We start from the raw sequence: 13,219 nt of genomic DNA, 5'->3' as shown, positions 1-13,219 counted from the left end.
TACATTTTGACAAAGTATGAACAAATTCTATCATTTTTATTTTAGACTCCCATACCACCTTAACAAATGTTTTTACTCAAAAAAAATAAATTGTTATTGCGATCAGACAAATGAGAGTTACATGACTACACAATATTCTTTTGATGTTTTATATAATTTAAAGGTTTTTTTACGACCCTTTTAATTTGGTTGCCAGTTATGATTTGTCGCAAATTCAACATGATCTTCTTTTTAAATAATTTTTATTTCAACAAAAAGTACATTTTCTTTAGCTTCCATTTTTGTTTTTAATTTCCCTTTTGCTAACAAATATTTGTTCCATTTAAAGAAAATGTTAACATCATATTTATAGGTTCCTTAAAAAAAAATACACGTTCAGCAATTTAAAGAAAAAGATTAATATTTGCTATAAACCGCATGACAACTTAACGTCAAAATCTATTATGAACATAATTAATCCGAACGATACATTAGTTTTCCGCCCTACAAATGTAATTTTCTGTATTCCATATTTGCACGAACCCCATTTAAATATCATCTTAGTAAATGTCTTGAATTAGGTCGTTGGTTTTTGTTTTGTTTTCAATTGTTTGAAGTTGTGACATGCCAGAGTGTTTTATGCTGACTACTTAATAAGGGCTTTGTTAATTGATATAATTGTAACTGTGACCTATTTTTATTCAACTTTGTACTTATTTGGCTTTATAAACATTTTGATATGAGCGTCACTGATGAGTCTTATGTAGACGAAACGCGCGTCTTGCGTACTAAATTAAAATCCTGGTACCTTTGATAACTATTTTATAATAGTCATAAAAAACTGGTCATTACAAATGTAAATGATAGTGATTTATGGACTGACCATGGGACACTGGTATTGACTATGACAGCGATAATGACTGAGACGTAGTTCCTGTATCCTGATAATGACCGGTTTTTCCAATAACTGTTATTGTTATTTCATCGAAGAATTTTGTTTGTAAACATTCTCATAAATTCCAATTATTAAAAGGAAACTTGACGTGTTGTACGATATTTATAAGAAAGAGTGAAAAACAGTAAAACGATGTGAAACAATTAGCAAGCATGTTGAAGACCAACAACAATATGATTTACTTGACTTAATCCCATTCATTCCTAATGGAACATAGGGCTGCCACAATCGCTTTCCACCTTACTCTATTTTGGGCTATTTTTTTTTGCTTGGCTCCAGGTATATCCAACCTCCGCCAGCTTCTTGTGCCTTGATCGTCTCCAGCTGTGAAATGGTGTTCCCGGATTTAGATGTCCTTGGGGTGGGTTCCATTCTGATGCCTGCCTAGTGATGGTCCCTACAGGTTCTTCAAAGCGTGCCCAATCAATTGCCATGTTCTTCTCTTTATCTGTCTAATTGCTTGTTGCTGGTTGGTTCATTGCCATAAACATTTCTTATTAATTGTTTCTGTCCACGTTTTACAAAATTTACAATTTGGTGCAGGCATTTCTTGATAAAAACCTGGACCCTTGCTGTAAATCTCCAGGTTTGTTCTCCATAAAAAAGACTCATTTTACATTGGTGTTGAAAATTCGAATTTTGATATTTTCTGTAAATGTTGTCGATTTGAGAAAAAAATTTCAGCATAGCAAATATTGGTCGAGCTTTACTTATTCTTGTCCTGATGTCTGCATTTGTCCCACCAGTTCTATTCATGATGCTTCCTAAACAAGTAAATTGGTCTACTTCTTCAATATCTTGTATTTTAATTGAAACTGGTACTCTTTTTCTGGGCTTTACTTTCATAATTGTTGTCTTCTTGATGTAGATTTTAAGCCCTGGTTTTGTTCCTGTTCTATGGAGTTTGGTGGCTTTGACTCTTATATGTCTTTGAAACGGCAAGACAACAGAGACAGATCATCTGCAAAATCTAGGTCTCCCAGCCGTTGTGCGAAGTTCCACTGTTTACCTCATGGTGTAGTGTCTAGTGCTTGCTTATTTACCGAGTCTAAAGCTACCAAGAATAATGTAGGGGAGAGTAGGCAGCCATGTTTCACACCAGTAACAATATAGCCGATACAAAGATAAGGATCAGGGTCGGATCCAGCCAATTTTAAAAGCTGTTTATTGGAGATACCCTACAAGATAGACTGTCGATAAGCTGTAAGATGAGAAAAAGCTGCAAACTGATGTCTTCGATACTTTCTGTTGTTTACGACAACTGTATGTATCGTATTGATCAATTGGATAGCTTTATCTTTTATTTATTAGCAAGACATTAGTGACAAGTAATATTAATCTATGCCTGTGAAACACTTCCTTGGATAACAATTATTAAATCTTTTGTAATGTGCATTACGGGTCACGAATTCATCACGCATGCATCATACTTATGTTTTATTCTATTAGATCTAAAACAAATTCACCGTTTAAAATCTTCACGTTATTGCAAACCGATGATGAACACTCTTTTCCTTCCAAACGAACACTCGTGTTTATAACAACGAACGAATTTTGAGGAATGGTATTGTATCTGCCTCTGGCGTTATCAAAAAAATTGATCGTGATGAATGTGTATTTTTATGCGCAAACATCACTTACCCAAATCCACTGGTAGAAAAAATGATGAGTAACTCTTGCAAATTGCACAAAATAAGTGTTATTTGTACCGAAAACGTGACCGAAAAATAAACAAAATTCTATCAAAACCCAATATTTAAGTAATTTAAATTATCTAGAAATGATCAATGCTTAGCTGGTATCCTATATTACATAAATATTTTAGTTAAAATGTTACTTTTGTTATTGACATGTACATGCATGATGTAAACATGTAACAATATATGAAACGATGAAACGATGTCAAAATATCACGATTGAAGGTGTAAACCATTTTTTTTTTGCTTTTTGTGATCCTTATAGCCTGTTGTATTACATTTAAATGGGTATTTTTGTTGTTTTAACCTAGTTTTTAAAAATTACATGGAGGCTGTCTTTAAATGGGAGGTCTACATTATATAGTTTTTCATCTTTTTAAACATGTAACGATAAGGTTTTGATATTCCTAAGTTAAAAAAAAACATTACAAAAATGACGTAAATTTAGAAAATGAATACTTTTTTCTTTTATTATAGATGTTAAATTCATATTATATTGGTCTTATTTCTGTATAATAGTCATTTATCACTCAAAGAATCCTTATTTTAATTTACGGATTCTTCTGATGTTTTCCTAAACTAGTTTAGAAGGCTTAACAAATATACAGTTCTTTGAAACATTGTACCAAACCAAACGTTTGTCTTCAATTTCTATGTAATCCACTATGGTTATCCCTTTAAATAACAATACTAGTATTATAATAAGTGTTTGATCTGCTAAACTTGAAAGATAATCTGATCTTTCTTATATGACTGATATCGGCTGCACGAATTCTTTTGAAGTATCGGACAGACTCGCATGACTGCCTCACATAGATTAATCTGTACTTTGTTCGAATGATCCATATGAAAAAACTGATTTATTTATCTTTCTGAGCAACTGAGATGACCCCCAGTTATTTGTGGGGTTTGTGGTGCTAAGTATTTTCTTTGTTGTGATTTGTGAACTATTATTTGACTTTCCTGTTTAGCCATGGCGTTGACGGTTTAATTTCGATGTATAAGTTTGAATGTCCCTCTGGTACATCTCGTCTCTCATCTTTATAAGAATCTTTGACTTTTTAAAAGCTGAACCTCTTAAGTAATTTGATATACTATTAAAAAAGACGATGTGGTATTAATTCGAATAAGACAACTCTCCCCCAAAGATAAACATGACGTAGGAGTAAGCAATTATTCAACTTTTCACTTCACGTTGAAAATTACAAATGTAAAAAGACGGATGTATATAAATATATCAATCATAATCTTTCAGTCAGTTTAATTGAAGTCTGGAGCTGGCATGTCAGTTAACTGATAGTAGTCTGTTGTTATATATGTATTATTGTCATTTTGTTTATTTTCTTTGGTTACATCTTCTGACATCAGACTCGGACTTCTCTTGAACTGAATTTTAATGTGCGTATTGTTATGCGTTTACTTTTCTACATCGGTTAGAGGTATAGGGGGAGGGTTGAGATCTCACAAACGTGTTTAACCCCGCCGCATTTTTGCGCCTGTCCCAAGCCAGGAGCCTCTGGCCTTTGTTAGTCTCGTGTTATTTTTATTTTAGATTCTTGTGTACAATTTGAAAATTAGTATGGCGTTCATTATCACTGAACTAGTATATATTTGTTTATGGGCCAGCTGAAGGACGCCTCCGGGTGCGGGAATTTCTCGTTACATTGAAGACCTGTTGGTGACCTTCTGCTGTTGTTTTTTTATTTGGTCGGGTTGTTGTCTCTTTGACACATTCCCCATTTCCATTCTCAATTTTATTACCAAACGGAAAAGGTTATATTTATATTTCAGTAGATTTAGATAGACATAGAAAAATATAATAAAGTAATGTAATATCCGTGTTTTAATGAGAAAGATCCATAAAGTGATAAACAAGCTTTGATTTAATCAGGCCTTTGATATCAATTTAATTAATTGCAAAAGTCACTGAATACGTTTGTCCCATTAATTTGCGTATGTAACGAACTTTTCTGTTAAAAAAAATTGCATATTTTTGTCGCTTTACTTCCGTACGGCGAGTTATAATGAGAGGTCTCATGAGTTTTGAACTGTTTGAATCCTTGTAAAGTGCTATGTGTCTTCCATTTTAAATTGAAATTGAATTTTAAAAATAGTCAATCATATTTGATGCAATTAATACTACATCTTTTCTACAATCATCACAAGTGTTGGTTTGCCTAACAATGTGAGCAGATTTAATTATAAAGTGTAAGTCAGTCTGAACACATAATTGCTAATGCAATATAGATTCATCCAGACTTTTCCATCCCAATTGCGGTTGTATCTTGTTTCTATTTGTATGTTTGTTTGTAGATTCTTTGACATCTGAACATACTTAACAGTTCAAATAGTTCAACATACTAATGATTTTTACTTAAGGCAATATCATTCAGAATGATGGTTTCTCAATTCCCTTCGTCTTCGTACTTTATAAACATCTTTACGTCCATCATTTGAGAGTCTTTTATGAGTGTTTTGTAATTGACACCAGCGTCTATTATACATAATTATAAACCAAACTTTGCAGTGGTTTATTTGATGAGTTTGTTTTATGAATGAATTGGTGAGGTGATAAATCATCAAATGGGTTTGTATGTTAATGCATTCCAATATTAGTTAGATAGGTAAATCACTGAATTCGTATGTATACTGATGCCCTACAATAAGTTTGTTTTTTTGAAATCTGTAAAAATGAGACAACTCTCCACAAAAAAAACAAAATGACACAGAAATCAATAACTATATGTCACCGCACGGCCTTCAAAAATGAGCAAAGCCCCTACCGTGTAGTCAGCTAATATAGGCTCCAACATGACAATGTAAAACAATTCAACGAGAAAACTAACGGCCTTATTTAAGTACAAAAAATGAACGAAAAAAAGTATGTTACACATAAACAAACGACAACCACTGAATTATAGGCTCCTGACTTGTAACAGGCACATACATAATGAGTTTGTGTGTTGGTAACTTAACAAACGATACTTTACAAATGAGTTTCTTAGTTGATACATTGACGAATGTTTTGTATTTTTGAATTCTGGATAAATGAATGTGTTGCTTGAATCCTAGGTAAATCAGTTTGCATGTTGATAGTGGAAAAAATAAGTGTGTTTATTGATTCATCAGTTGCAGTTATTGATAAACCGTCTTCATATTCCATGAACTTATCGAAACGTAATTTTAATGATAGAAAATATTGAACAGTGTGCATGCATGTAGTATTTAACTGCATCTGATCGAAAGGCAAGCGCATTATATTTCTTTGATATACATGCCAATACTATTTCTTGCGCATACACTTTAATCATATATTAAAAAGTCTTCATAAGAAATAATTTCATATTCCATAACACAATTATCGTTATTGTTTCAACACTTAGAATCATTCAAATATGAAATAAATAGTGCTATGATTAAAAAAGGAGCTATCATCTTACAAACTCCCGCTTAAAAAGACTTCATTTAGTATATGCAATTCGCATCTAATTTTTAAAACTAAGTGGTGAAAGTGATATTAATTAGAGTTTATTTGACAAAATATTGAAGTTTAAATTTCTGGACACATATTGAAATATAAAAACTAAGTTGTAATTATTGATGAACGACACATTTTTAACCAGTCGATCGAGAGGATAAAAAAATATATAAATATAAAGCTTCAAACTGATTGACACAAAATAACAAACCAACAAATAAAACAACCCTCAATATACCCATATTTAATGTTTATTATCTAAAAACAACAATTTAAGGACTTAAGTATGTGTGATTGAATTGCCCTTGATAACCGTTTTGCTACACGTGACTTGGTTTCCATTCCTGCCTTTCCTCGAGCACTTACAATCATCGTATCTTGTTCCATCCACATTTGCACTCAGCTTCTGTCCAATCGGTACACAATAGCCGTCGGCATCTTTACAATCTACATGAAAAAGGTACTGTTTTGATTCCTGAAGTTAGCACTTTTATTGAACAAGTGGGTGAATATAAAGCCAAATGTTCGTTACGACCCACAAAAAGAAAAACAAAACCCTACCGTATGATTATATTAGTCGCTAACCTTTCCAACCCCATAGCTAATGGATAGATGTTATTTCTTATAAAGAAGATATATGAAAAAACTTCAATTTTGCATGCTCCGTTTCAAATACTCCATTATGATAAAACGCGTAACTGCCAATTTGTTTCCCATCTCCATTAAAAGTAATCTGAAAAGTTCTTGAAATAAAATATGTTTTTCAACAGTTTTCATTTCTAAATGCTGAAACACAATTTCGGATTAAAAAGCTAAAGCATGATATATGAGTATCTTAAAAATATGTTAGCATTTTGGATAGTAGCGAAAAAAGTAATGTCAAGGAACAACACATTCATTTACTCACTTGGTTTTACAATATCATTCTTCCGATAGTATGATCCATTACTCCGTTTTGTTATTTTGCAAATTCTCTCAACGCACTTTTCGTCGGTCCATTTTTCTTTGTCTCCTTTACAAGTACCATTAAATGGACAGCCTGTAAAGAATAAAATCAATACTTTAAACAATGTATTTCGCATATATTCTTAAGTTTTTTATTTCCACCTAGTTCCGACAATTTTTTGATGTTTTCTGGTGCCGATGTATTCATATAAAAGATGCATTTATGATATACTAGTATTCAAGACGAAAAGTACAAAACGAGACATGACTAATGTAAAACAACTCACACCAGAAGGTCAACGACATATTGTAACAAAAAAGAACAAACGTGAACAATTATAAAGGTTCCTGACTTTGGAAATTGATAGAATTTGGTGTATATGTTTAAAAACTGCATCACTTAATTAAAATTAACGAGATAAGTACTTTCAACATGATCAAATATTCTATCTATTAAATATATGTATATTACAAGAAGGTATAAAGGCTAACGAACAACGTTCTATTGTCATCAGGACTTATATGCTATTTCAATGCAGATGCAAATTGTATAAAAAAAACCACATGATTTTTAAAACCTTTTACATCCTAAATAGTTATGAGTTTATCTAATTGTTTATGCAACCATCTAATCAAGAAATCTTCTGATTACGTTTTTTAGGGTTTGTTCTGTCTCATTGATACATACACAACATGTACGTTAACCTATCTATCTATATAATAAAATTAATGACATTCACCTGTGTAAGCTATTTTCATTTCCATAACAACACGTCTGTTTTTGCCGGACTTATTTCTGGTCAATGTACATACTCGTCTAACACAGTCTGTTTTATTATATACACTGTTGCCTTCTAGAATGCATTCGTTGTTGTATGAACATGCTGGAAACCAAGTAAAAAAAATAAGATCAGCATATTGTAAGATATTGTTTAAACACAAAAAAAGGCAGAAAGGAACCCAACACTACGGCCACTTGGAAATGAATCGAATTGCTTTTATAAAATGTTCATTATTATTGCACGCCCTTTTGGTGATTTAAAGTTTAATAAACATTTTATATATGTTAGATCACAGTCGATCAAAAAAAATATCCATCTTAGTTATATTCCATTGTGTCCTGAATCAAGGTAAAATGATAGTTAGTCTTTGTAAGAAGCCTATCTTACATGTAAGTGATATGTTTGTTGGCGATGTGAATATCTTTTATAGTGTATAGTAGCGTTTTCAGCCAGTTGAAATAATACTGACTATTTGTGAGAAGTCTAACTTTAGTGATTTGTTTGTTGCATATGTGATTAATATTGTTTTCTCTTTAATTCAATCGATACTATTTTCATGTTATTACCATATGAGTTTAACTGCCATCCTGTCCTTGTACAAGTATGCTGTGTACATGCCGTAGTATTTACTATGCCTGACTCGTAAACGCAATCACCATTTTTGTCCTTGCAGCCTGTATATATATATATATAATTACACTATTGTATGATAACTTCACTTGGATCATAAAGCCCTTTTATATAAAAATGTATCCTTTCGCATCTAAAATAAAACTTCAATGATTCTGAGTTCTTCACTCAAAATTAGGTGAAACGCATTGCTATTGTACCTACTACTGGTATATTATTTGATTGTCTTGCTTGTTACCTTTTATTGAAATAGTCATGTTTAAAAATTGTAGATTTGATATTAAATAAAAACATCTGAAATGGTTTTTCATCAGTTTAAACATTTTTGTAATATTTTTGCAAAGTACATACAACTAACTTATGCATAATTTATGGTTTTTTTTATACGTTTGCACAATTTTTTGCATGATTTTTTTTATTATTATTTGTTAGAGGCTTTGAACTAGCTACTAGTACTCTCAGATCTGTACCTAATGTCTTTAATGTTGTAGGGATGTACAAGTACCCGTCCACTTGTATTATTATTCATCTGATAATTTAGGCCTTTTTTATCTTATAGTTTGTGTTTATGTTTTATTATTATACCACCACTGTCCCAGCATAGGGGAGGGTTGCAATCCCGCTAGCATGTTTAACTCCGACATATTCGGTATGTATGTACCTGTCCCAAGTCAGGAGCCTGTAAGTTGTCCCGTTGGCAATTATACTACATATTCTCTTTTTCATACTTACCATACGATGTTAATACCATTTCCATGAAATTTAGTGATTGTTTGCACTCATAGGTTGAGCATACAAACTTTTCTGTCTGTCCAATTGGTATGCAAGACTTCTTATTATTTATTCTAAAACAGGCTGTATAAAAGATATGAATTATCTTACGAAAATAAGTATAAATTGAAAACAACAATGGGATATGAACTCGAAAAAGTGTTAATGTTGGAACAGTTCAATGATTGTGACATTACTGTATAACTCTCATCAAATGTGTTTTACTTCTCTTGACGGATGCCATGTTGTGTGGGTTATGCTCATATATTTGGAGCACCTGCGACCGTCGCTTGTATTTGAATTGATATGTATTGCTCTGAGTTTTGTAGAATCATGTGTGTTTTTCGCTTTTGTATATAGTCATGATGTCGGTCCTTTGAGTTATTTTTTTTGTTGTTGTCTCTTAAATTTCATGATTTATTAGACAGATGATGTTTCATTCGATATAGTTAAGACGGGCTTCAAAGTAATTGTGAAACTGCATATTCTAGAGGTGGCGTGAATCCGATGTGGATACTTAAAAATTCTTAAGGAGGTATACATCCTACTTTGTAAAAAATCACTCTGATTCAAACAAAAAATTCTCTGAAACCGATATTATCAAGATACTAGATTTCTTGATTGACAACATATTTGTTACGTTCGGCGGACGTGTTTTTCAACAGACTGTCGGCATCCCAATGGAAACAAACTGTGCCCCTCTACTTGCCGACTTGTTGCTTTATTATTATGAGGCTGACCTCATGCAGGAACTTCTTAGGAAGAAAGATAAGAAGTAAGCAATATCCTTTAACTCTACTTTCCGCTATATAGATGACGTTTCTTTCTGCTTTATAGATGACGTTTTTTCAGTAAACAATTCAAAATTTGGTGACTATGTGGAACGCATGATACTACAGCTACAGTTAAGTCGGCTTCATATCTTGACTTACATCTAGAAATTGATAATGAAGGTCGGTTGAAAACAAAACTTTACGACAAAACAGATGATTTTAGCTATCCAATTGTGAACCTTCCATTTTTAAGAAGCAACATTCCAGCAGCACCTGCATACGGGGTATATATCTCCCAATTGATACGATATTCCCGTGCTTGCATTTCTTATCATGATTTCTTGAGAGTTACTGCTCACAAGGAAGCTATTAAACCAAGAGTCCCAAATGGTGAAGTTAAAATCATCCCTTCGTAAATTTTACGGACGCCATCACGAGTTGGTTGACCGTTATGGAATAACTGTTTCACAAATGATATCGGATATGTTCCTTACGTCGTAACTACAATCCCCTTCCCTTTCTTGAATGTGACCTACCGAATAAGACTATTTACCGGATTTGTAATCACATCAGCAACACGACGGGTGTCACATGTGGAGCAGGATCTGCTTACCCTTCCGGAGCACCTGAGATCACCCCTAGTTTTCGGTGGGGTTCGTGTTGTTTATTCTTTAGTTTTTTTTATGTTGTGTCATGTTTACTATTGTTTTTCTGTTTGTCTTTTTCATTTTCAGCCATGGCGTTGTCAGTTTGTTTTAGATTTATGAGTTTGACTGTCCCTTTGGTATCTTTCGTCCCTCTTCTATACATTCAATTCTTGTTGATAAGTGATCTTTGCTTATTGGTGTAACGGTGTGATTTTTGTGTATAACTAAAATATCCCGTTTCGTTGTGTCACAATTGAAGAATTTAAAATTAAAGATTCGTTTTCGTTTGCTTTTTTTCTCTGCTTAATTGTTTTGTATCCATTTTGAGATTGAGTAAGAATCATATTACATACTAAATTGTAAAGCGTCAATCGCGTTCACGGAAATTAATGTGCAATTCACGTGAGTAAATTTTGTCTGTGTATATTTTAAAGACATATTTTTACTGATGTTCCAAAGTTTAGACTTTTATATAAGTCTTATTATTCATTCAATTGAATTGCTTTCTCATTGACGGTTATTGCAAATTTAATGATAATATTATTATACTTGTATTTTAAATTTCAATAATTTTATTGTTACAAGTTGTGCTCTTTAATAACAATTTACATATTTTTTGTAGATTATTTCCTTAATCTGGTGTACTACTGCGTCAACGATTTATTTGGAATTACAATCATATGATTATAAATAAACTCACCATAGATACCAGGACTACATTTTGTATATACGCCAGACGCGCGTGTCGTCTACAAAAGTCTCATCATTGACGCTCGAATCCAAAAAAGTTAAAAAGGCTAAATAAAGTACGAAGTTAAAGAGCATTGAGGAAGATAACAATGTTCATATACGTAGTTTGAAACATCATACTTTAAAATATACCCGAGGTTAACAAATTAGACAGCAATTTACAGCAATGAAGTCTGTAACTTGAATTAATAACTATAAATCGATAACTTATTATGGAATATGTGTAACGCAGATGACAAATGATATGATTCATTGATATTAATAAAAGTCTATTTGTCCTTTTAATCACTCTAATGTTACATCAGATAATGAACAACGTTATAAACAACTTAAGGTGACACAAGGAATACAAAAGAGTTCTCGTCAACGGTGTTATATAAAAGATTATTTAATTTACTTTATCATATTTTGTAGGTAAATGATCAACAAATCTAATAAATATATCAAGCTAAAAATTTTGAATGTTATTCGCTTTTTTTTTTTTTATCTAAAGCACTCCGTATTGACGTTCTAGTAGAAAAAGTTTTTCTAATTTATGGCACTGTTTGACCTCATTGCACTTTAGAAATTTGATCACAATTTCTCACAAAATTCATTAACTTTCAATTAGAGCTGATTCTAAAGACCATTACTATAAAAAGGAAGTTGAAGTGCAGTGTTAAATCATTTTATTCACACTAACAGATCAAAACACTTTTTTTTTTTTTATTTCTCGTGATGTCGATCTTGGCGGATATTGCCAACTTGTTACATCCACCATTTAATATAAGGTCTTGGAAAAAGTACACCATACCAGTCATATGTTGTTATATCTTTCAAACCGTGCATATTGCATTTCTATTGATGGCTACGAAGCTGTGTTTCCTTTTTTCTATTTATACTCAATTGCTTTTGTAGCAATCTTTTAAATGTTAACATATTTAAAAAAAAAATTGACTATATTGCACATTCACTGTTTTTAAGTGGTAATTTTAATTGCTTGCTTGAATTTGAATATCAATTTATACAAAATATATCGTATACCTAATAACTCAGATTTGAATTCTTCACTGAGTCAGATAAAACAATATTACTTTGCTTTTATAAGTTAAACTACTTCGGATATTTCTCAATTGATGAACATCTGTTTGACATTTGTCTGTTAAGCATCACCATATTTTTTTCCCTTATTGGACTTGATGTGTTCAATCTTTATTTGATAACCTTACAAACATATGGGGCAACATCCCTAATGCGCCTTGAAATGAGGAACTCAAAAGTCACGTGTAAAGATAAAATCTATGTGTAGTGATATTGGACATGTTTCTATTTTTAACAAATGACTGAACTTAATTATTTGTGGTGATTAGGAAAGTAGAGGAACATGGAATAAATGTGTAAAAACTATGGAGCTATTGAATGTGTTCAAAGTATTAAATTTTCAAAGAACTTATTGTGTTAAAAAGGGGATATTTAACCACAAGGAGCCGCATCACAAAAGGATGTTCGGGGTTTGCTAATTTACGGAAAAAGTAATCTCACTTCGTACCCCGAAAATTTAACCACATATGTGAAAATGTCACAGCTTCGAAACGAGCTATCATACATATCCAAGTTTACGATATGGACTTTGCTACAGGAAAAAACGTTACCATTACGGCCTATGTAAAAACAATTAAAGATATTGAGCCATATGGTAAATGATTTAGAAAGGAATGTAGGAGGCACCATTTTCTGTATGGTACATTTTTACTTATCGTTATGTCTATATAGCATATATAGACTAGCAAAACCGTCAGATAACAAATGAAATGACTCCACAAAAACATTAAT

At 32.0% G+C, this 13,219-nt stretch overlaps 1 protein-coding gene across 1 annotated transcript; it reads right to left on the bottom strand.

Moving 5' to 3' along the window:
- Positions 1–6,344: 6,344 nt before the first annotated feature.
- LOC134723770 (uncharacterized) lies at positions 6,345–9,315 on the bottom strand. Its single transcript, XM_063587318.1, has 5 exons — positions 9,199–9,315; positions 8,403–8,510; positions 7,795–7,938; positions 7,017–7,148; positions 6,345–6,556 (listed from the first exon to the last, which is right to left on the bottom strand). Exons 1-5 carry the CDS (start codon positions 9,221–9,223, stop codon positions 6,390–6,392), a joined length of 576 nt encoding a protein of 191 aa, XP_063443388.1. The 5' UTR covers positions 9,224–9,315; the 3' UTR covers positions 6,345–6,389.
- Between the last annotated feature and the right edge of the window lie 3,904 nt (positions 9,316–13,219).

The sequence above is a fragment of the Mytilus trossulus genome, chromosome 6 (assembly GCF_036588685.1).
Source record: "Mytilus trossulus isolate FHL-02 chromosome 6, PNRI_Mtr1.1.1.hap1, whole genome shotgun sequence".
NCBI lineage: Eukaryota > Metazoa > Mollusca > Bivalvia > Mytilida > Mytilidae > Mytilus > Mytilus trossulus.
The sequence above is the reverse complement of the archived record's forward strand: the minus strand, read 5'-3'. Positions and strand labels throughout refer to the sequence as shown.